General features: G+C 40.9%; 2 protein-coding genes across 2 annotated transcripts in view; one reads left to right on the top strand and one right to left on the bottom strand.

Annotated features, from left to right (window-relative positions):
* Positions 1–4,003, top strand: part of HABP2 (hyaluronan binding protein 2) — a 50,873-nt gene extending 46,870 nt beyond the window's left edge. The window contains exons 12-13 of the mRNA XM_084633137.1: positions 623–768; positions 1,660–4,003. Coding sequence (XP_084489263.1) covers positions 623–768; positions 1,660–1,836 — 323 coding nt within the window. The 3' untranslated portion in view covers positions 1,837–4,003. The remainder of the gene's footprint in view (positions 1–622; positions 769–1,659) is intronic.
* A 120-nt stretch (positions 4,004–4,123) lies between these two features.
* Positions 4,124–24,849, bottom strand: part of NRAP (nebulin related anchoring protein) — a gene marked incomplete at its 5' end in the record, with an annotated part of 59,795 nt that continues 39,069 nt past the window's right edge. The window contains 17 exons of the mRNA XM_084633832.1: positions 4,124–4,331; positions 5,125–5,277; positions 5,555–5,866; positions 6,568–6,675; positions 8,267–8,371; positions 8,492–8,590; positions 9,248–9,352; positions 12,177–12,488; positions 13,912–14,019; positions 14,383–14,487; positions 15,247–15,345; positions 16,405–16,509; positions 17,183–17,380; positions 18,949–19,062; positions 19,946–20,053; positions 20,583–20,687; positions 22,505–22,603. Of these exons, the coding sequence (XP_084489958.1) occupies positions 4,230–4,331; positions 5,125–5,277; positions 5,555–5,866; positions 6,568–6,675; positions 8,267–8,371; positions 8,492–8,590; positions 9,248–9,352; positions 12,177–12,488; positions 13,912–14,019; positions 14,383–14,487; positions 15,247–15,345; positions 16,405–16,509; positions 17,183–17,380; positions 18,949–19,062; positions 19,946–20,053; positions 20,583–20,687; positions 22,505–22,603 (2,337 nt within the window). The 3' untranslated portion in view covers positions 4,124–4,229. The remainder of the gene's footprint in view (positions 4,332–5,124; positions 5,278–5,554; positions 5,867–6,567; positions 6,676–8,266; positions 8,372–8,491; positions 8,591–9,247; positions 9,353–12,176; positions 12,489–13,911; positions 14,020–14,382; positions 14,488–15,246; positions 15,346–16,404; positions 16,510–17,182; positions 17,381–18,948; positions 19,063–19,945; positions 20,054–20,582; positions 20,688–22,504; positions 22,604–24,849) is intronic.

Here is a 24,849-nt window from a genome sequence, read left to right as displayed (position 1 = left end):
TTACTTTATAAGCGTTCAAACTGGCTCTTTCTCTGAACAGAGCTATTATTAGCATTTCAGGAAATCACTGAGATGGCAAAATGTTTCCTGTAACTCTGGAGTAAGACCAAACTTATAAACCAGCCTTAAGTAGCTGCAGATATAGTGCTTTGAATCGGTGGCTCTCACCTTTAGATATGTCATGTCTTTAGATTCCCATTAGTTATCTCCTTTAAATATTGTAGGATTTTACCTTGCTTATCTGTTTCATTATTTTGTGTGTTAAAAAATATATAGTGGCTTGATTTTCAGAAGTGCTGAGCAGCTACAAATCTCATTGAAGTCAATGGAGGCTGCAAGTGATCAGCATCTTTGAAAAATCAGGCCATTAATGCCACTAACAAATGTGTAGGTGGAATGACCAAATCCTGTAGACCTTCCCCTGCCTCTACTCAGGCAAATGTCCATGACTTCTAGTGTTCTGATTGAAGTTCCCAGGCACAGCTCTAACTAAATGTGTATGATTTCAGACAGACTTCCCTCCCCCCCCATCCAAATTACAAACAAACTCAGATTAAAAACATAACATGAAGTGGGAAAGGGAAAGGTGACTTTCCACATTTTCCTGGCACACATCTTGTAGGTGAAGGATCTCGTCAGCTGTTAGATGCCAGAGTAAAGCTGATCTCCAAGACGTGGTGCAATGCACGGTGTGCATATGATAACAAACTGGATGAAAGCATGCTTTGTGCAGGAAATCTGCAGACACCAGGAGTTGATACTTGTCAGGTCGGTTGCTTTTTCTGTATTTCTCTCTTTAAAAAAAAAAAAATCACATAAATAGGCTGTGCAGAGTAATGGCTCTGCCAGGATACTACATATATATTTCTGTTTCTCCTATCAATGCATTAAAACAGCCTTCTTCTTTCTTCAGTGTGATTTGAGAGACACAGTCTTAGAATTAATGTCATCACGATCAATGACAGAGAAGTTTTAGAGGTTCCGTTGGAAAAGTTCAGATGCTTACCCAGAACTCTTCTTAATGCATATACCTTCTAATCTCTCTCTCTCCCCTCAAATCTATCAGATTCTTCTTTGTCATGAGCACCAGACCTCCAACTTGATCTTCCTCATCAGATCTCATATTCATGGGGGGAAGTCAGGATTGATTTTACTGTTACTGTGGTGTAAATCTGAAGCCACTCCAGAGCTGAACTATTGTAACACAGCAAAACCTGGCTCAGTATGCCTCTGGAGTTCTTCCATAAACCTTTAAATGAAAATGACAAAACTAAAGACGGGCCCAACTCAGTTTCACAGATATTTTGATCCACAATCTGACTCTGCTCGTATAGTTATGAATCAAGGTTATGACCATAATGCCAAGTGACTTTCATTCATGACTCTGGAAGTGTCATGTGAACTTGTGAGATTTCTGCCAGTTTGAGCCAAAACTTCACAAGAACACTTTGAGTTTTCACTGTCATTTTAACGGAATCCAGAGAGGTGTCCTAAACCTAATCAGGATCTGAACACCACCTCCTTGGAACATCTGTATTAAGAAAAAAAAATCATTCAAAACCTCAAAATCTTGTGCTTGAGAGAGAAATTTTGTTGTTGGGCAACATTTTGCTTTATTTTAGAATGCAAAGAATGGCTCTTATTTTTTTGTCTCCTCAGGGAGATTCTGGAGGTCCTCTAACCTGTGTACAAAATGGTTCCTATTATGTCTATGGAATTGTGAGCTGGGGTGAACAGTGTGGCATAAAAGATAAACCAGGAGTTTATACCCAAGTGACAAGATTCCTTAATTGGATTAAATCAAAAATTCAGCAGGAGTCCAGGTCACGCAAGTAAGCGACACTTTCTGGAAAGGCAAATGGTAAACCTGAGAAATTTAATTTTCTTTATCCCTCCTCCTCCAACTTTATTGATGGCACTATGACAATATATCCAAGATGGTGGTGGCTACAGAGAAAATAGCAATAGCTGCTGCTTCAGAACTCATGCAGCAACCACAAATTTCCATCCCCAGCGAACAGTGAAAAATGTGTGTATGTGTGTAATATTTAGCTGAAAACTGAAACTCTCGTAGATTCTCTTAAGGTCTTTTCAGTGACTTACAGGGCCTGATCCAAAGTCCGCTGAAGTCTTTTGGTGGATCAGATAGAAGGAATGAGAGCTGCTCTGCTTTGCCCAAAATCAATCGGACAGTCATTTTCTTATTTTCTTCTGAGATTTTTGTCTTGTAAAACACTTATGCATGTGAGCAGCTTTACACCGCTAAGTATTCCCCTTGACGTCAATGGTACTATGCATATGCATAAAGTTACTCATGTACATGTGTTTGCAGGCTCAGGGCCCAATTTGTGTATCTCAGGCTATCAGCAAAAATATATAAAATATTTCTATAATGTAAATCTAAATTATTTCAAAATTTTGAAAATGTTGATGATTTTTTCTGTTTTTTTTCTTCTTTGTATCTGATGATAGCTGGATTATTTACTAAACCTAGATTATAATCTCTGAATTGTTAGACATAAAACTGGAATTCCATTTTATAGATAGAATTGCGTATTTTTGTCCAGTTATTCTACAGTCTTTAAGGAAAATTTGGAAAATATGGGATTGACGTTAATTCTGAGATGGAAGCGTGCCCACTGGTTTATGTGAAGAGTCGGTCTGCAAAGTGTAACAATGTCTCTCTCATTTGGGTATTTTTGGCTCTTTATGGTTGGTTTTAAACCTCATGCCATTGAGATGTTCTATAAACCGCCTGTGACGGGGTTGGGACTCACCACCACAGTGCTTCCTGTTGGTACCACCAGGAATTAGCTCAGTCCATGTGGAGCACCCTCTGCTGGTGGTGTCCTGTTGTCTCTCGCCCTCTGTTGGCATCTGGACCCACGTTGCTCCCTTCTCGCAGCATCCTCTTCAGGACACTGCCATCCAGCAGTACCCCCTGGTCCACGCTCACCCCCTGGTCCACGCTCACCCCCTTCCGGGGGGGGGGGGGGTTAACAGCAGTCCTTCTGCTTCACCCCAGCCACAGTGGCGAACCAAACCCCTAAAGTCTAACCCCTTCTGTCAGGGGTCAGGTGCAGTCCGCTATGGCTGCGTCTAATGGCTGGGTGTAATACAAGGGGGAAGATCCAGGCCCACCCTCTACTCTGGGTCCCGGCCCAGGGACCCTCTACTCTGGGTCCCGGCCCAGGGACCCTCTGGCAGCAGCCTCCCTGTCCTCCTTTGCTCCCCTTGTCCACCTCTCCTCCCTGAGCCGCTTCCCCTTTGGCCCCTTTGTACCTTGTGGGCCCTTCTATCAGGGCCTGCAGCCTGGCAGGTACTGGGCTTGAGTTCCCTTCTGCTCCCCGAAGCCTGCGCTGCGCTGTCCCAGGTGCTGGTCTCATCATTCAGGAGACAGACCTTCCCCCTTTGAAGGTCTGGGAGAGACTGACTGTCTCTTGCCTGGGCAGCCTTTATATAGGGCCTAGCCTGGCCCTGATTGGCTGCCTCTTGCTCAGCCCTGATTGGCTCTCTAACAGGCGCTCCCTGATTGGCTGCCGCCTTACGCAGCCGCTCTGGCCTGCTGTAACCCAATCTGGCATGTGAGAGGGGCAGCCACCCCACAACACCACCCCATAAGCCATCAGAAGCAATTCCTATTGAAGTAACTTCTAACCACCTTCTTCAGCGGTTTGCAACAGAAGACTCAGGTAGTAATTGTGATCTCTGTCAATCAGGGATAACGCCTCTGAAGTCCCTTAAAGAATACGACCCAATTAATCAATGCTAATTTAGGTTCCATCAGCCCTTGCCTTGTGCATAGTCAGCTGCCAAGCCTTATCTTGTGTCCTTTAACATCAACGTGCCAATAAACCAGGAACCAATCCCTAAAATATCTACAAGCATCATTTATGGAAACAAATGCATTTGATTTATTCAATACAAATGATTTTACATTCTACAAATCAGGGCTTATTCATCTTTAGTACAAAGCTGAGCCTGCCAGTCATCTAGTACTAATTTCATTGACAGCCATAAATAAATACCATACTTTGTATTACATAAAATTATAAAGATCAATATTAAATTGCAGGGTCTGGGTGGTTGTTATTTTTTAAAAGAAACTGAAATACACCAAAACTGTTCTTAGATGCCACCTACTGCACTCCTTAGTCAGGAAAGCTATAGGACAAGCTGAAAAAGCTAAATGTTTTCATGTACCCTGCAGTGCTGCCTCATCTTTCTATTCATTTCTTGAGCAGCTGCATCTTCCTCCGCTTGACTTGCAGAATTTCTGAAGCATCAGGGTTGACGTTGACCTGCTGGGATCCTTCTGCCTCTGCCCGCTCCTGCAAAACCAAACCAACTAAGTTGTGGGGAAGAGCCACTACCAGGGTCACATGCTCCTCTGCCATGCAGCGGTGTGAGGAATTTAACAAATTAGGGGCCAAATCTGAGAAAAGGGAGAGAGGAAACACAGGAGAATCTCCACCCTCCCGCTCCATGCTTTAGGGCTTTAATCCCCTGCTCTCTCTAGAACTGCAAAGTGCTGCGTGTTCTCCCCCACATCCAGGTAGATCTCTAAACAGAAATCATCCTGCAGTTATTGCCATTACACTGCTAGAAGCCCACCCCAAGAGGCTTTCAACATAGCTGTCAAAGGGGAGTCAATGGCGGACTAGTTCCTAAAGGCATCTTGCCAAAATTAGGGAAAGGGAAGACCAGAGAAGCCATGCAGGGACTCTGAGCCTGCTGCTCTCATGAGTATACCAAGATCCCTGTGGACCGAAGGCCACCCATAGGACAAAACCCTCTGCGTGTTCCCCAGGGGAGCCAAATGCTGTCCACCCTATGGAGTTTCCTAGCCCCAGCCTGGACGCTGAACTTCATGGAGAGTGACCTGTGCTCTCCTCCCTAGAGGAGATGCCTCTAGATGAGGGTTGAGGACAGTGATAGGGTTGTGTGGGGAAAGCATGAACGGACACTGCCCTTGTTCTGTGGTTAAATAACGGGGAGACTGCAGCCTCCAGGGCCTCTCTCTGGTCGCTTTCACAAGCGCTCAATGGGATGACTGCTCAGATCCTGTCTAGGGGGCTGGGTTGTGTCCGAGGTTTTGTGAGAAGTGCGGTTTATTCCACTTACTGCTCTGTGTTCATACTGGGCATAAGTACCCTGAGCTGCCATTCCCTGAGCATATGCCAGCTCCGCAGCTCTTCTTGCCATTTCCACTTTGTAAGAGCCTGGGGGAGTCCAGCCAATGCCTTTGATCCAGTTCAAGTCAGACTTGTATTTGACCTGGAAAAATGCAATAGACACCATTGGGTATTATCAGGTGTGACTCTAGTCAGACCACACACATTAAAGGTTAGACAGGACACACGCCAGGTGCTACAGGATCGAGGATCAAACACAACTATTTATTCTTAGAAAACGGATGCTCCTTTTTTAATTACAATAGGATTTTTGTATTAATCAAGACTAGTAAGCAGGGAGGGGTCTACAAGGATCATGAGTAGCTGATAGCCCTTGGAGTGAGTGCTGAAGACATAGCCTATAGAGCAAATATACTTACATCACTCTGGAGTCTGTAGGCCTGTTTAGCATGCTTCAGATTCAGCTGCTCGGGATCACAAGTGTACCGGTGCAGGGGCTGTTTGTAGTTTACATTGCTGACTAGCTGTTGGCTCTTCTTAGCATGGATGAATCTGGGTTGATTAATGTGACTCGTGAACTGTGTCCTGTTTTGGGCAAACTCCTTCTTGTATTGGTTGCCGCTCTGGAGTTTTCCCACCCTGACGAAATGCCTCATTTTGGGATCGTCATTTATATTACGGAATCCGATCTGTTGGCCTTTATCCCTCAGGAAGGCCTCTTTGTACCTGAACTACAGATCATTGGAGAAGGAAAATCTCATTTGCACATGCACATTATGATACAACTGCCTTATTAATTGAATTGCCCCCTGCCCCATCAATAGCTCTCTCTTCGGCAGGCACAGGCTCCCCCTCTGTGCACTTAAACCAAGAGGAGTCTGACCCACGTATATTTTTTGTAACAAAGCCATTATTTACAGTACAACTGTGTAACCACAGTAGAATAAACTCTTTGGTAATTGTTAAAGAAACAGGACAAAATGTATGAAGCCACCACCCCTGCCAATGCAGGACCATTTCTTGGAGAGCTGTACGCCTTTTTCCTTGAGCTGGCTAGTCCGTTTATAAATGACTCAAGCAAGGTCACTTCAATTTCCTTGCCTATGTGTTGAAAGACCCAATGTCTTGTGCATTCACACTCAATCTAATAAGTGGCCTGACTTGATTTGACTAATCAAAATCTTGTACCCAATTCACAGTACTATATCATCAGAAATCTACCCCCCGTGACTGGGTGCTTCAAAAATACTCCCGTCAAGGACGGTATATTATTAAACGGCATTCCTAGTGGAAAACTTCTAACTCAGTTCTGCACAAACATCTGGTTTGACGACATAACCACCTCACCCAAACTGGCCTCCACAACCCGCTTTTTTATGTCAGGGTTTAATGGTTTTGTAGGATTGTATTTTGTAAACCAAACACTTCTTACATCACTCGCAATTTCTCTTGAAGCTTTAGCTGTCTGGAATGGGATGGCATCCAACCTAAAATCATAGCCAGCTGCCCTTGTCTGTTCCCAAGCTGTTTTATACATTTTCTGTGTTAAAAAGAAGAGGAGAAAACAGTCAGTTTATTAAATCTAATTTTGTGGCTGCTGTAATACATGTTTTATTCTAAAGAATTCATTGTCATGATGAATCTGGATACCAATCTCCAAAGATTTGTGATCAGATTCTATGGCACTTCAGTTTCTTTCCTATTAAACACAATGATGAAAACTCTCATGTCTAAATACAACCATCAAGATTTCTTTTTGCATTTGCACATGGATTGGTTTTTATTTTATTTAGTTTATATTAGCGACTTTGATGCATCAGCCACATCAGTACTGCATCAATATTGCCCTTATTCTGTCTTTTGATGCATCCACTTGCAGAGCCTGGGGTTTTGTGTCTTCAGAATTTCCATACCAGAGTTTCAGTAACTAGTCATTTCAACCTTTTCTAATGTCCTCTGTTTCAGTCTCATGTTACATGTGGTTTCATTAACTCATCTGGAATAACATCTGCCTGTAACACATTGGATATGACTTTGAGGCTGTGAAATGCATTCTCAAAGTGAAAGTGCTCTAGTTCTGGTTCTTGCCCAAGTGGAATTTATACAATAGCTTTCAGAGTGGCTAGGATGTAGTGTCAAATCCTATTTGCTGGCTACATAAACTGCTGTATCTGATTTTTTTAAGTCTCAGCTGACACTTCTATTTTTTCCCTTTCTAATTTTATTCACCTGCACCCTCTGAGGCTGTAGTCTAGTTTTTCTGGTGTCTGTTTTACACCTGAGCACATCACCAATATACATTTCAAGTTCTAAAATACATTAACCCATTTCTCATGTTTTGCAAGTGAAGGTGGTGTTTTAGCAAGACAGCAGATTGAGCCAGGGAAGGTTCTGAACAGTTACAAGAAGGGAGGTGGCAGTGTAAGGCCCACTAATGTGCCCTAATCCTGGTTCAGTCTCTAGACCTCATCTGCCCCTTGCTTCTCTGCTGAGAATTCCAACCAGGAAGTTCACATGTGGAAACCGGGATGGTTGTTCTTCACGTGTGGACACCTGTTCACCTAGAATTGGACTGAGGCCCCTCAATAGCCTTCAGTCGGTCATTATTAGTGTGGGTTTTATAAGACTACCTGCTGCAATGTGAATCCGATGATCCTTATTCTCTCCCCAACAATGACATCTGCCCCGATGCTGAACTTGTACCCACAATGCCCCTTTATGTTTAGTAACTGCTGGGTGCAGGTTGTTTGCGACATCGCAGTCATTTCCTGTCTGATTTTTTTTTATTTAATCTCTCAAAGCTTTTCGTTGCCACTGTGAGTCTTAATATTACATGGGTCCTTTGATCTGGAACCCCAGGAGTCATTTTTCTTTATCACAGTGTGCAGAGTTTTGTCCTCATCCTCAAACATTACATCCATTTGATTCGCAGTTATCTCCACAGCTTTAAAATATCAATGGCTCAGGTATGTCTCTGTTGTCCTCTGGCTTTTTCATTTTCAGTCAGACTCACCAAAGGGCACCTTAACTTCTGTATCTATAGGAAAACTTCCTAAAGCCTGTTTTCCTTGATGAAGCAGTCCAGTTTATTACAAAGTCTACCGCCTGAAATGAAATGATCTGTCACTTACATCACTGATATGAAGTGCATTCAGACGGGCTCTGATAAAATCTGGGTGGTCAGGAGGTAGGGTGTATCTGTGCATTGCATCAGAGTCTCCAGACCTGTACAGCCTCTGTGAAATCAAAAAGTATTCAGCGTGAGGACTGTTGCTGGCAGCATTGTTGAGAAAAACCAATTGATGCACTACAATGTAACAAAAAGTTAAGGTCCATTACAGTAAAAGGAAACATACGTCACTGCACTGGATGTAGCTGTGCTTAGCATGGATCAGGTCTGGAGAGTCAACCACTGTGGTGAACTTCATACTCTCTGGCTTCTGACGATACTTTGCCTGCAAGTGAAAAAAACAAGAGGCTTCTATTAAATAGTGATCAATGAGAATTTTGCATATGTGACAACAGGAACAAAATGACCAAAAAAAAAAAATCACTATCCTGAAACCATGGTGTTAAAAACAAAGTGTTTTTGCTTTAGTGCCAACCCTTATTTGAATGCTGGCAAATGTGGTTCCAAGATGCCACTGCAGTGTGCACAAATAAAAGTTTCTTTTCTTTTTGCAAACAGGAGTTTGCTCTAACAAACTCTCTTCTTATATACAGATCTCATGTACTCTAGTTAGGAATGCTACACAGAGTTTCTGCAGTAATAAAAGATGCTGGTTAGGCTAAATCAACCTCCTGATGATGTTATGCACAATAACATGCAATTTTAAAAACTGGAGCTCATCCACTTAACATTTTGTACTGGTGTTTACTGCATTTATTTGTTTGCATATTTTATTTTTAGACAAGCATGTCCGTTGGAATAGAAAATATGCCACGAGTGTCACAAGTGGACTCTCATCTCCCATACTGCTCTTTGGTAACTTACACTTTGTATAAACAGGCTCCCACATCAAAAGGAAATGATAAGCTACATTCGTAAGTGTCATGTAAGGAGGAGCCTTGATGGTAAACAATTCCAAATCCCATGAAAAATTTATCAGTACCTCACTGATGAGCTCTCCAGCCTTCTTTACATTTTCTATCTGTGGAGATCTTAGAGCCAACCAACCAACCCCTTTCATGAAGTTCAGGTCTGATTTATAGCGAGACTGTTAAAAATGAAAATGGTTAGCTTTTCTCAGTTTTGTATCCACAGCTGTGACTCCCAGATTCATATTAAATGTTTCGACTTTTTCATTCTCCATGCATATATCACATCATAAAACCAAACTGTTTGCATTTGTTCATTCCACCAGGAATTAAATAATGAATCATATGCAAGTCATGAGAGGAGGCCTCACAAGTGAATTAGCATGATTCAAAGCAGAAATAACCTGTTTGTATGGGATGCAAAAGATCCCTTTTTAAAATAATTTTCTGAAGTAAGTTCACCTCAGCAATACTAATTATTTTATCCAGTGCATGTTTTGTAATTAGCCTGACTTTGTAAGAGGACAGCAGTTCTCTGCTCTATATGTTTTAGAGCCCCATCTGCAAAGAGAATGGGCTAACAAAATGAATAGGGCCAATTGTTAAAGCAAGTGGAAGACGAACAAAAAACCTTGAGGTTCTCCTCCAGACTCTGCAAGTGACCCATTTTGTGACTTTGACCAAATCATTGAACAGTGCCATGCCTCCAGCTCTCCATATTTAAAATGCAGAGAACAGCAATTACTTATTTCAAAGGAGGGTTGCAAAGCAATCAAACTTATCTTAGCTTCTCAGGTGACAGGTGCTGTATAAGTGCAGAATTTTTATTCTTACTGGGTGGTAGATGGGATGGTAAAATCTGTTGTCTCGTCTGATAAGCTCCTAGACTATTTGGGTGACATCCCTCGTCAAATCATCTTGATTATTTTTCTAGCTTACTCATAACGTTTCTAATCACATGGGGCCAAATCCCAAGGTCCTTATCAATTCTTTACTCAGTCCCTACCAGAGAAACTCTGATGAACTCCAGTAGCAGTTTACCGTGTAAAGTTTGACGGGTTTAGACCATGGAAATGTTACTTTTCTGTAACGTAATGCACAGGTTATCATAGTTCCTCTGTATCAAGGCTCTGTGTGCCATTTGGTCCCTGATGTGATTTCGGGGCACAAGAGGGGATTGGATGAAAAGGTAGCAAAGGACCGGTGTAAGGCAGGCAGCCTGCAACAGCCCGCCAAATGCCATTTCAATGGCAGGGAAGCAACAGAGCACAAGGGTACTCCAGCCAGGCTCTTGAAACCATTGTACACCTCTGCACCACTACAGAACTCCTCTATACAGGATCCACACACCTCAAGAACTGAAAGGGACTTATTCCCCACTGATCATCCAGCCCCTCACCAGATAGGATCCTTTCCCCACCTAACCAAACACAGCAAGAGGCTGAAGAACAACCCAGTCACCATCACAACTGCAGATATGAGGACCAGCTGTCAGACAGAAGGAGCCGACAACAGGAGTCTTGATTATACACTGAGGGGGTTGGTAAGCATGGTGAGTCAGGAGGACAGGACTGGAAGGTAGGGGTGGAAGGACTGATGGATTTGGGAAGGGGAGCACAAGAAACTGAGTGAGGTTTTTGGGGCAGTAGAAGGAGGAGGCATATGGAATTGATGGACAGGTTGAGCAGAAACCAAAGAGTATTTTATGCAAGAAATATGATATGTTGCTCATTGCAGGGGAACATTTTGAGGGACTTGATGAAACTTTCAGCAATACACTCCTGACCCAAAAGAAGTTGGCAATGCCTGCTTTTTCCCCAATGTATTCCCTAGTGGTTAATGTCTGTGTAAACTCTGTGCTACTGTCAAAGCAGAGAGGAAAGGAATCTACGGTTCCCCCCTCAACACAAAACTAAGCCCCCTGCTAATCGCTCTCTTTTACATTGGGATCCTCCATTTCCACTGGCAAATCTTTTGCTTTCTTTCCATTCTAACAAAGAACAAAGACAATTGGATACATTTATAACATAGAGAGGCAAATCCAAGAGGGATCCTTCAGTAGGATCGTGGCTTTCATCAGAAGAGATGAGGTGCATAAGACTCTTTCAAGGTGCCTTTTGTTGCGAAGAAGAGTACAATTTGGATGTTACATTGTAGGTACAGTAAGTAAGAAAGCAAGATGCAAGCTCTTCAGAGCTTTGATTGCTGCTCAGACACTCTCATAAATGGACTGTTTACTAATATTTCTTCATCCAGATCAATTGACTCTAACAAATGTCCTATCATTTGACCTCAATAAAATCTGGAGTTCAGCCAACAGTCAGTTCCCTGAAGATGTATTAAGAATTAGATCAACATCACAAGCTTCATTCTTACACTGTATCGTTCAACCTCTCTTTTCCCATGCAACAAAAATGCAGCCAAAGGAGCTTTATGATGTGCAGTTATCAATTACAGAAAAGCTTTGTGGCCAAACTGCCAAAATGTGGCTATTTGCATGCAGGCAAATTTATATACGCAGTCACCTGTGCACACAATTTTTGAGTACTTTCAGTGGCATATGTGAACAATAGTACGTGCAAGTGCAAATGGAGCATGGGTTTTGCCTGTGTAGAGTTTATCATTTACATAACATAATGGTGTGCAAAATCTGCATGAAACAAGCCATTTGCATGTGTAAATTTGTACCTACACAATTAGTAGCTGAGCTGACTCCTGTTTGAAAATTGGGCCATTGATATTACGGTCTCCATTTGCAAAAGAGCCTCCACAACTGACACTTGCAAATGAATCTCTGAATACGCAACCTCCTTCCCAGTGTACATTTATGCCTGGGGAAGATGTGGATCTAGTTGTACATGTGATCAAACATTCTGTAAATGCACGTGCAGAAGTTTGCAGACGCATTTTCAGAGTGTTTGGCATCAACTTGTGGTTTGTGTCAGTGGTAAGTTTTGCTGTTTCTAAATCTGTTTGCAATTAACAAGAGGGTTCTGTCTTTACCTCACTCTGTAGCATGTGGGCTCTCTTTGCCCACTGCATCTTCAAGTCTTCAGGGAGTGCTGTATACACATGGAGTCTTTTCCTATAATCTTGCTCGCTCACTAAGGCCTGGGCCTTCCTAGCATGGACTAGATTCACCATGTCCATGGGCAGATGGTACTGAGACCAGATCTCCTGGGACCCTTTCTTATACTCCTGTTCGCTTTGCAACTTCCCAGCATGGAAGCAGTGTAGCAACCTGGTGTCATCCACAATGCTTCTGGCACCGATGTGCTTTCCTCTTTCCATCACAAAGTTGTGTTTGTATTGACACTGAAAATAAAAGGAGAAGGTGCTTAACTTCAGATTGTGTGTTATTTTAACTCCTGTGAACTTCCTTTTTTTAGATATCAATTGTAAGAGGCCAAAAGAGAATGCAAAAAGAGGCCAAAAGAGAATGCAAAATCTATCCAAACGAGAAACATTGTACACACTGTATCCTTCACCTTTACAACCTCCATCCAGTTTTTGCAATCAACTGTTGCTGGACCATAAACTGATTTGAGAGAGGAGTGTAGGGTACAGGTCTGAGCATAGGAATAAGCACCAGAAACGAGTAAATTCTCATTCTAGCTCTGACTATGATTCCCTCTTTGATTGTGCATTTATCCTCTCTGTGAAATGGCAAGGATTATTGTTGTTGTAGTTATTTATATAGCATCAACAGTGTGCAGGGAACTTTTAAAGAGAAGGTCCAGGACTGGCCTGAAAAGGTTATAATGTAGTCTAAATGGAATAATAATACTTATCTACCATGCAGGGGAATTGAGGGGATTAAATTACAGTAGCTAATGTTTATAAAGTGCTTTGAAGATGAAGAGGCAAATTCAGTCCTGCTGTAAGTGGACGTAATTTTATTATGGAATTGCAGATCTGAGGCTGCAGCCAGAAGCACTATATCATCGCTAAGTATAGCTACTTCGTGAAATGTATACACGTGTTTAAAGCATTCAGATTTTATTCCCCTAGACATAACAAAATATGCAGCTCAATGCTATGCAATATCAAATATTTATATTTCATTTTAATTATAGGTGATTCTTATAATTTGTTTACAAAATCCCTCGTGGGAAATGAAAGGACTTAAAAATGCCTAATGATAAAATAGCACCATGTCCTAATATAGTCTGAAAATGATAATCCAAACCAGAGAAAATTCTAAAGAGGGACATATGTATTCCTTGCCTGGGAAGTTACTGAGACGTATATTTGCAGGAGAGTCCACTAATTTTCAGCACCCAACTTGAGATGTTTATGACCTGATTTCTGGAGGATCTGAAATCACAGCTTCTTGTGACTTCGGTATGAGTTGTAAGTGCTCTGTACTTCGGAAAGTCAGGCCCAAGGTGGGTGTCCAAAAACAGGCAGACACCCATAATTAGTGGATGCTTTGAAAGTTTGGGGCTGAAGATCTAGATAGATTGGAGAGGGGAAGAATTTCCCTACCTTGCACCATACTTAAAATCACTGGATGTTTCCCAAATCTTTGACTGGGTTTGGTTTCTAATTAGCTGTGACTCTTCTTTAAAAAAAAAAAATCACACAAAGAATCACATTCATATGTAATATATTCTGTCTCACACTCGTCTCACATGGTTATGGGGTTGCTTTAATTCAGTAAAATCTGCCTTAGACATTGTTTAACATGAAGTTAACAGAAATTAGGCAAGATGGAAGGTTGAATCATTCAACTCACATCACTGGCAATTTCTCTGGAGGCCTTGGCGGTCTGGAAAGGGATTGCTTCCATTGTCAGCTTGTAGCCTTGAGCACACAGATTATGCCAAGACTCTCTGTACTTTGCCTACAGTGGGAAAGGCACATGTAGATTTCTCTGTTTCATTTTTAAATGCATGAAAGAACGAACAAAGAAACCCTCTTACGTTTGTTGTACAGTTAGTGAGTCAATTTCTCACTACCAAAGGATTTTTTATTATCTATAGAAGATCTTATTATCTCAAACAAACACATGCAGCTTATTCTTTATGTAGATTTATTTTACTCACATCTGTGTACATGTAATGGCCACAAGTGTACATGCAATCAAATCAGAGAAAACAGAAATAGAATATATCCAATAGTTCATCTAGTCCTAAACCCCTGCCAGTGCAGAACTGTTCCTCAAGGTAAATCCAAATATATGTAAGGGCAAAAAACAAACACTTACATCACTGAGATTAGCTGCATTTATTCTTGCCCGTGAAAACTCAGGCAGACCTAGGGTTAGTGTGCAGTGATGCAGAATGTCTTCTCCAGCTGCTTTATACAGGCGCTAGGAAAGAGATTCGAGAATATAATTGCCATTAATTTTCTATAATGTTTAAATAATATAACAACAGTGCACAGCCTTACATATTTTGCTAGAATAAAAGTATAAAAGAAATATACCAAAGCTTACTGCAACTATATAGGTGTGTTGGGGGATTTTGTTGTTTTAGAATTAGGTTTGGTTTTGGTTTTTTTGAGTGAAGGGATTGTTCCAAATATCAAGGAAAATATTTCAGAACTGTTAGTTCTATCAGAAATTCCATAAGCAGATATTAGGTAAGAGGGTCTCAATGAGGGGTGAACTTTGAGGTGGTTGGATTGTTCCTGAAATTGGCATGTTTGCCAGGTCATGGTGAATTTTTCAAAAATGAGAAAGAGGTTCTTGTTCTCAGATAGCATTAGGTGGGCTCTAATGTTGCTTATTCAGTACTATGCAAATGAACCTCGTCAAAAATGTACTAGAATCTACCTTCTTTGCATTTTGCTTGCTTTCAAGTAGAAAAACCTGATTACAGGACTTCATCTCAAATGGAGGCTACCTATGAAGTTTTAAAGGAGAGATCTCATTGACAAAATGATACTAAATGTTTGTCCGGAAATAATAAAATATGATCTAACTGTGCCAAAGCACAAATCAATGATGCCTTCTTTCCTTTTGATGTATTATGTTTCTCAGAATGAGGTTCTCTCCCTCCCACTCCTCCTTCCCCAGCTCACTGCATTTTAAAAAGCGCATTTTCTGATCCACGTTACTAGAGCCTACCTCATTAGCAATCATGTTGCTGAATTTTGCATGAAGGAGGCCAGGAGAGTCTGTCACCGATGTATACTTGAAGGAATGTGGCTGCTGACGATATTTACTCTGAGTTCACACACAAAGAAAAATGAACAGAAGCACTAAATTGTCTTGTCAGATAAGGGACCTGTCTCCCTAATACTAGTGCTTTGGTTTTACTTCCTGTGCTTAAAATGGTGCTTTGTAAAGAATGTTCATCTATTAACCATTAGGCCAGTTTATCAATTGCTCCCATTAATCTGGTGCATTCATGTCTCATTAGTGACAATGAAGAACAGATAGGGAATATTGTATGGTTTAAATCAGTATGCTGCCAAACTTAATGTAGAAATTTTATTATTTTACCTCTTCCTGACTACTGAAATCAGAGTTTCCTTGCCAAAGGCTCAATCCCTAGTTGCTGCAGTTGAACTTTCCACTTTCAAGCCCTTGGAAAAGTTGAGGTTTCACATACTTTGAGGAGGTAAGTGAAAATTATGAACAAACACCAGAGCTCATCACAAAGATCAAAGCACCTGGTCTATTCATCGGAGTAGGGCTAGAGATGTGCAGACTCATTTTGCCTAGTTCCAAACGTATTTGAACATGGTCACTGGATTCATCTTTTGCTTTGGAGAAACTAGCAAGGTGGACAGCCAGGAAAGAGCGGAGAAGGAAAAATCAAATGGGAAAATAGGGTGGAAAACAGAATTCTGAGTATGCAGAATGCAAAACACAGAGAAACTGAAAAAGGAGCAGAGTGGGGGCAGGGAACAATTGAATGTACAGGTCACTTCAGTGTGCCAGCCTAGCTTTTGGGGAATGTTACTATGTGTAATAGAGGGCACAGGTTTCCTCTTAGCTGGAAAGACACTTTTTTATATAAAATAATGTATCTTAAAAATACCAACCACATGCGTTCAGAACACAGGAGGAAAAGATTGTGAAAATAGTTAATGAGGTCTGCAAAACCTTGAACTCCATCAGGTTCACCCATCTGAAATCAGGACATTAATGATGTGATCAAATAAAGGGGGAAGGGAGCCTACCATTAATCCAATGAGTCACTTTGCCAACCCAGTTTAATAGACACACATCTGGCAAATTCTTGTTTGTAGTGGAGAAATCAAAACCCTCTTTTGTTACCTCACTGATGAGTTCAGAAGCTTTCTTCTTCCCTTCAATCTCTAGGGCCCCTGGAGTAATACAGCCAACTCCTCTCATAAAGTTCATGTCAGACCGGTATAAATTCTATGGGAAACCAAAGAAAAGTAATTACAAGTTTGTATTTAAGATGCCCCCTCGGCACCCAGGTAGACACAATCTAACATTTTACAGATTATCTGAGTGAGAAGCCTAGGTTATAACAAGACAGCTCAAATGATCTTAAAGGTGTAAAACTGATCTATAGGGGCATACAGAGGTGTCTTTCTGAGGCACAACACTGCCTGTGGCGGCTTAGGCCCTGGATTTGTAAAGAATTGTGTAGCTCAAGATTACAAAGTGGGCCAAATTTGTCCTTATTAGAACTCCACTGATCATGTAGATTTAGTCTGAGGCTACAGTTTACAGGTCTCTTATGAAACAGACTTTTTAAAACTGCATGCAGCCTTCTTCTGAATATAGGCACCAATTACATTTAGATGCATAGCAGGTCAAATGCCACAGGGCAACAGTTTACACAATCAACAGGGCCTTTAAAATGCCATCTCACTCATGGCAGAATTCCTTCTACTGTAACCCATTACTGCCCAAGTACCAGACTGATACATGCCTCATTCATCAATGTAATCAAGGGAGAACAGTCACTGTTTACTCCACAATTGCTGCTCAAATATATATATCTGTGGATGTAATGGTCTGGAATATAACTATCATGTGTCAGACCCAATAGGATAATGGCACTGGGATGACTTTCATTTACCTCACTCTGGAGTTTATAAGCGTTCTTAGCACACTGCAATCTCACATCATCCGTCACAGAGGTGTACTGGTGAAATAGTTTTCTATATTCCTGATCGCTGACCAATGCCTGGGCTTTTCGGGCATGCACTAAGTTTACCATATCCAGTGGCAGATGGAACTGGGTCTTCATATGCTCAAAACCTTTTTTGTATTTTACCTGTTACAAAAATAAATGGATCACTTTATAGACTGAGGTATGGCTTAAAATTCCAGCTCTGCCTAAAGGGATAGACTCCACATTCCTCCAATTTCCCTTACAAATCATTCTCTTATTTTAATAAATTCCCCAGCCCAATTTAAGTATACATGAAATTAGATTATATGGCAGTCAATTTTTGGCCAAAAAAGAGTAGTCATCCACATTAGTTTTAAATAACTGCACTGTTATCTATATTTGGAGTCCTTTTAAGGCTGAATATAATTAAAGCTAAAGAAATAAGTTATTGGTAAAATTGCAAATCTCGCAGTTGATTTTTAAAAACTAATTAATTTTTACAAAGCACTGACAAAACCTTCAAGATATTTCATGATAATAAACCTATAGAGCAATATCTGAACCTTTTAGAGAAAACCAGAATCAGCCCGGACCTTCACGCAAAATAATTTTAAAGTTCTAACATACTTGTGTAACCTTTGAGACATTTTTAAAAATATTTTCACAGGAGTCTTTGCACTACTTACTTCTGCCCAGAAAAAGAAGATGAAATAGTAGAAAAATTCAGAGAAATCTTATTCTCACGAAATTTCTAGATGACTTATGCTGACTCAGGAGGTTCAGATAAACATTCAGAGTTTTTGGTGCTAATCAAAATGATTTAATAAACTTGATGGGTGGTGCAGATGGTTCTTTATACAATAATTATTATTTTATTAAAATCTGCTCCAAGCTGACCTTTTTAGGTTTTCACATCATGAGAACTAATATCCATTGTTGGGCTTACAACAAAAAATATGATGTTCTCACCTTGATACAACAAAGCATTCCAGTACAAACCCAATCCAACAATTGTTGAAGTTCATGGAAACATTCCTATCTACTTCAATAAGTGCTAGTTGCCTTGAGTGCCCCCAATGAATAAAACTATTAAGCATGTGACTAGCAGTATTGACTTCAATAAGACTACTCATGTGCTTAAACTCATACAAGTGCTTAAGCACTTTGCTGGATCAGGGCCGTAGAGTCTGATCCTGAGTGGCACTGGGTAGCCACAATTCTCATAAGAAGTCAATGAGAGTTGTGGTGCTCAGCACCTTTCAAGACCAGGACAATATACTGAATGTATGACAAAAGAAGCAACCTGAAATTCCATATGTTCATTCAACATATAGGCTCAATAGAGTACAGTGAGTAGAAAATACTCAATGTAAAAGTTAGATCTCCAAATTATATAGTTTAAATCCTTACATGAAAGCTGATAATTCTTCTTAACCATTTCTAATTGTCCCTTGGTGATATATATACCTAGAATAACATACTGTATATCTGGAAACAGTTGCATGGCATAAGAGGCCTGTACAGAGAATGCAGTGTAGGGCTATTTTACACTCAGATTAATAATAATGTGTTTAATGTAAAAGAATAATCATGCAATTAATATAAAGTATTTAGCCAGTGTAAAGGAAGACTTGAGTAATATGCTAAAGAACCTATGCCTAGCTAAGTCTGTTTTTCATGGTCATTAGAAAAGTGTTTCTACATGTTCATTCCCAGATCCTTGTACTTACATCACTTTGTAGCAAAGCTGCATGCACTGAGTGAGCAATGTTAAGATCATCTTCCAAGCCCTGTGAGCCAACCATCTGTCCTTTCATTTTCTCAAATGCCTCCTTATATTTGTACTGAAGTGGAAAAAATAACAGAAGTTTGATAAGGGCCCAGTAACAAAAGAGGTGAGTTTCTGACCAACATTGAGCCTTGCTTTTTTTTTTTTAAACAGTAATTGAACAAATGAATTGAATGAACAAGAAGTCTATTCCCCTTTTCGACACAAGTCATAGACGATGTAAAGAATTCTCTGACGAAGCAGTTGTAAATCTTTGGACTATAAATTCTAGTTACACCTGCTAAGACATGTTATGTTTTGCCAAGTGTTAAGATATGAATCCTGAATAAATCTGAAGTGAATGCTGAGGGAGCCTCGTCAGTACACATCTTTCAGTATCTTGACTTATTTAGAAGAATATACAAATGTAGATATTTAGAAAGCAACATGGGTCCCACCACATGCTATCATATGATGGATATGACATTCTTTCCGAATGCATTTCTCTGTATATGACTATGTTGGCATAGTCTTTTATATACATAAAGCCTGCTATACCTATTTTTTCAGTAAAAAATCCATTTCAGAGGACTATGTGTTTTAAGAAATTAAAGTTTGGTTCTGAAATCTCTTTCTTACCTATAGATTTCTGCTTCAGATGTAGTTTAGGTTGGTAATGACTGAAAGCAGTCAACAACCCTTATGGCTGTTCAGTGTATATCTGAAATGAGTTGGTCATCTCAGTACAATTCCGTATTTGAAAGCCCTCAGTCACCAATGACACCTCATTGGGTCTTAGTCTCAGAAGGGAGGCCAAGAGTTGAATGGAGCATGGGGCAGATCCCTCTCAGCATGTAGGATGGAAATACTGTTTCCATGAACACTGACACACATCTACAGAAACAGTCTGGAGTAGTTGGTATTTTATACTGGACAAAATTAGCAGTGATTTCACTTACATCACTTATGATTTCACTTGAAGTCTTTGCTGCCTGGAAGGGAATGGCATCCAATTTCAGTTTATATCCACCATCTCTTATCTTGCTCCAGGATTCTTTGTAGTGAGTCTGTTTGGAAATATTGAACAGCATTTAAATTCATTTACTACACAGCAGGTTGACGTTGCACCTTTGTTGTTATAATAGAAGCATCATTGTGTTTGCTTCATTTTATTCAGACAGATGGGGCTGGTATAAATAAAGCTATCAATACAAGACAGATGTACAACAGAACACAAATCTCAGTAATGGGGCTGTAATTCACTTTCTCGGTTGTTCATTTCTAATCTGTCTAGTGGTCTGACTTATAGATTTATAGATTCCAAGGCTAGAAAAGACTATTGTGATCATTTAGTCTGATCTCATGTATAACACAGGCCAGAGAATTTCCCCAAAGTAATTCCTAGAGCATGTATTTTATAAAAATATCCAATCACATTTGATTTCTTATTTTACCAAGAGGATAATAGGGCCATAGAATGATCATATATGAGAGACAGGAAGTACATAGCAGAGTACTGTAAAATTAGCAAGATACTCTAGGGGTGTTTTTCACTTTTCTTCTGAAACATTAAAGGCCAGATTCTGATATCCTCACCTCACTGATATTCAAAGCATTTAATTTAGCCTGAAGGATTTCAGGAAGATCTGCTGTTTGTGTATAATGATGCTTTACGTTCTCTCCGTGCTCCTTGTACAGCCTCTGAAATGCAGAAAAATTTCAAATAGAACACTCACTACACATCTGATCACAGGTTCAGATAAAAATGATAAGGCCTGAATTTATGAAAAGCAAAGAATACAGAAAAGCAACAGCAGTACGAATAAATACAGGCAATTGTATTAATCGAGAGGTCTTGAAAAGAGTTGGGGCCTGATACTTCTCTCAAGCAGGGTAAACTGGGAGTAACTCAACTGAAGTCACATGGGTATAAAACCAGTGTAAGACCCTAGATTTCTTAATATTAAAAAAACTGTTATCAATTTCATATGTGACTAAAGAGATAGCTAATTATTAACAGGCTATTCATTAAGGACTTGCAACTATGAGGGGTTGAGCCACCTACAATTCCCACTGAAAACACTGTGGATCCATTGGCATGCCTTTTTAAAATGATTGTCAACCCTAAGTAAATGCATATGGAGACAGTCATCTTACCATCCCCTCTTTTATAGAATAAAATGGGACAATTACAGACTATTGAAAGTTTGGGTAGTCAATCCCACAGGATAACACTGCAGTTGTTACTACATCTGCTACCAAGGCACGTATTCTAAATAACTAACTGATACTTGGCATACAATACGTGTTTTAGTATATCTAAACCTTTTGTGTGCAGATACATCTTCTGAAAGATTTTTTCACTTTACCTCTCAGTTTCTTCTTGCATTTAGATTTACAATGTAGCTACTGGGAGGACTAGTACAGTTGTCCAACATTTTGACTGCTTTTGACCATTTCGTAAATGCAAGATCCTCTCATGGACCATCTTCTCTTTCAATCTGCTTGCCTTCCCTATAGACTGTTCTGTCTGTTCTAGTGTTTAGGGTGTCCACAGCTTGAGACCCATTAGACTGCACCCCTATGCTTCTCAAATACTCTACTCTGCTGCTGTTCATTGATGTAGAGGGGCCCAGTTCTGTAGATGCTCCCGAGTGGAAAGCCAGTGACAGCTCCAAACATGGAGTAACTGTAACATTGCGCCGATGCTGAGTACTAACTCATATTTACTCTGCTTTAGTATTAAGGACTTTGAATTTTATTAAGTCTACCAAAGGCAAAGGTACTGGAATATCACATTAGCATTTGCATTACACAAAGCTCTGTCATCTTTTTCTTGATTTTAAAAATACCTATTTTCACAAGTGTTTTTTCTCCTCAATAAAACATTCTCTCTTGGCTGAAACTTGTCTTTGTTGGGTGACTTTACCATTCACTTCCACATTATCTCAGTTAAGTCTACAACAGTTTCAAATAGTCCTGCTATTAAAAATAAAGGCAAAATAGCTTCTATTCTTCCCTTTTAGGTTCGTCCTCCTGGATTTCTCTCTCAGCAGGATGACAGCTTAAAATTATTAATTTATTTTTTCAGTCTTGTCACGTCACTTCACATTCCATTTCTAAAGTCTCAACAGAAACTAAAATTTCAAACATTTGGGTTTGAAAATAGTAACCACAGAAATGTTTTTTTTTCTTTGCTAGACCTCAAAAGGTCAAAAATTTCTAAATAAGGAAGGCAGGTCAGTCCCACTCCCAAATCATATTCATGCAAAATATTTTTGTATAGAAAGCCTTCTGTGTGTGGAAGTCCCATTGACTTCAATGGGAGCTCTGTGCATAGAAGACTTCCATACTAAGTAAAAATCATGCCCTTTGTAAGGTGCACCTCACTAGAACATAGAAGCTTCGTGGTTCCCAAGAATAATCTTAGAGAGAGAAAGAGAAAACCAGTTCTTCAGTCAGGTTGTTCAAAGAGGATACCACTCTTATAATCTTAATGCATATACATTATAACTTACATCCACAGCCTGGTTATAACTAATTCTAGCCTGGATCATCTCAGGAGTGTCTTTAATACTGGTAAACTTCAAAGCACATGGATGCTGACGGTACTTCTTCTGTTGAGCAGAAAAAGATCAAAGCTGTGAATTTTGTGCTGCTCTTTCATGCTATTTGAAAGGGAAAAATCATAGGTTGCTTGAGATTAGAGTGAATTTGTGAACATAATTATTATTCCTCTTTCCTCATCTTTATGTCCTAGGTACTTTCCGATTAATATTTGTTTCAATTTAACAATAGCCATTTGCCGATTAATATTAAAGTATTTCTACCTAAATATAAAGGAAACATTTCAAAATCAGATTATGCCTACTAGAATACTCTGGGACCCACGTAAGAAAGCATTTTTTAAATGGCTTCAAACACAGTACAGTTGATTACATTTTTTATTTATAGTTCCTTTAAGCAAGAAATGGTACCCACTCGAACTGCGCTAAAAAATGGCAGTGATTACACTTATTGTTGGAAGTTTTATATTTCCTGCTAACACCTAAGCACGGCAAATTGAAGTAAAATCACTAATACTGGGTTTAATTATTGCTGCATATTTTACAGGTGCTGAGATTAATTCCGCTTATTTGAAAGGGCCCATAGTATCTTCTGAGAGGTCTTAAAATATAAATAATTAAAATGAAGGCTGCATATGGTCAAGCTTACACTTTGTCCATATGGCCCAATCCTTAAAGGCCACACATGTGTAGCAGTCAAATCAGCAGCCACTCTTCCTGCACTAGGCTGTACTACTTCCAGCTTCATTCTTATCTCCACGCCACATAGAGTCCGGCTGCGTGAGTGGGGCATTTGTGGCTCTTTTAGAAACTGCTCAGATTTCAATGTCCGAGTCTAAATCCCTATCCCTGCTACATCCTGTAACACAATTTTTAGGCTCCAGGGCCAAATCCTTAAGTGATGAACGACCTCTAAGATGTACAGACTTTAAATGGAGATGAAGGTGGTTTTGGACGTCTCAGAATTTGTCCCAAAACTGAAAACAGATCTGCAGAATAATTGACTAGAAATTCATTTAATTAAGTGCTGAGAGATATTGCTCTTGGAGATGCTTTTTAATCCCATCTTGCCAGATGCAGCCAGACTTTTAAATAAACAAACAATGTTATTGAGCATTCATAAAACGGGCCCGATTAACAGTCTTGGAGTCTGAGGTTCTGTATTCGAAGAACGGACAGACACAACATAGGAAGTAGGAACGCAACTTTGCTATAGTCTCCTGCCAGCATGGGCCACACCTCACCTACACGGACCACTTCAAGGGGTTCAGCCTTCATATCCTACTGAAACACTAGCCTCCCAACTGACGGTGGTGTCCAGTTAGTGACAACGAAATGCGGATTTTTGTGACATCTGCATCATTTAGAAGTTTGTGGGCCAGATTTCCAGCTCGTATAAACAGGCAGAGTGCCACTGGCTTTAGCGGAGCCGGCCGAATACGTGGTCAGCTGTCTTTTAAAAGTCTGTTTTCTCTTACTGCAGACGATTACATGGAAATATATCAATAATGCCAGCACTTAGGATGCAACACATGCTAAAGGATAACTGCAAAGCTAAATTATTTGGTGCATCTTTATTCTCAATGTGTGGACAGGTGACCCCTCTAGGTTTTACCCAGTGATGAGCTGCCAGAATCTTAACAACCGGTTCCCTCGTGGCCCACCCCTGCCCCCCGGGACTCCTGCCCCATCCAACCCCCTGCATTCCTTGACGCCCCCAGAACCGGGCAGGGGGGTCTTGTGGGCCACCGAAGTGGGTGCCCACCCCGCCCCGCCCCTAAGAGCCAGAGAGACCTGCCGCGGGGCAAGGTGGGGAGTCCCAGCGGTGCTTACCTGGGGCAGCTCCCAGGAAGCATCCGGCAGGTCCCTCTGGCTCCTAGGGGCGGGGTAGCATAGCTGAGGGGGAGCAGGGGGAGCGGCTTCTCCCCCCACTGATCACATCAAAAGTGCTGCCTTAGGCACCAACTCAGTGGGTGCTCCGGGGCTAGAGCACCCACAGGGAAAATTTGGTGGGTGCTCAGCAGCTCCCCGCCCCGCGCCCAGGAGCCAGAGGGGCCTGCCGGATGCTTCCTGGGAGCTGGCCCCTGCTCACCTCTGCCTCCTCCCCTGAATGCACCGCCCCGCTCTGCTTCTCTCCCCTCTCCCTCCCCCCGCCCCGGCTTCCCGCAAATCAGCTGTTCGCACGGGAAGCTGGGAGGGCTGAGAAGCAAGCGGCAGCTTCGCGCTCAGGCCCAGGGAGGCAGAGGCGAGCTGGGGTGGGGAGCAGTTCCCCTGCGTGCGCCCCCCACCCCGGTTAC

The sequence above is a fragment of the Lepidochelys olivacea genome (genome assembly GCF_965140295.1).
Source record: "Lepidochelys olivacea isolate rLepOli2 genome assembly, chromosome: 7".
NCBI lineage: Eukaryota > Metazoa > Chordata > Testudines > Cheloniidae > Lepidochelys > Lepidochelys olivacea.
The sequence above is the reverse complement of the archived record's forward strand: the minus strand, read 5'-3'. Positions and strand labels throughout refer to the sequence as shown.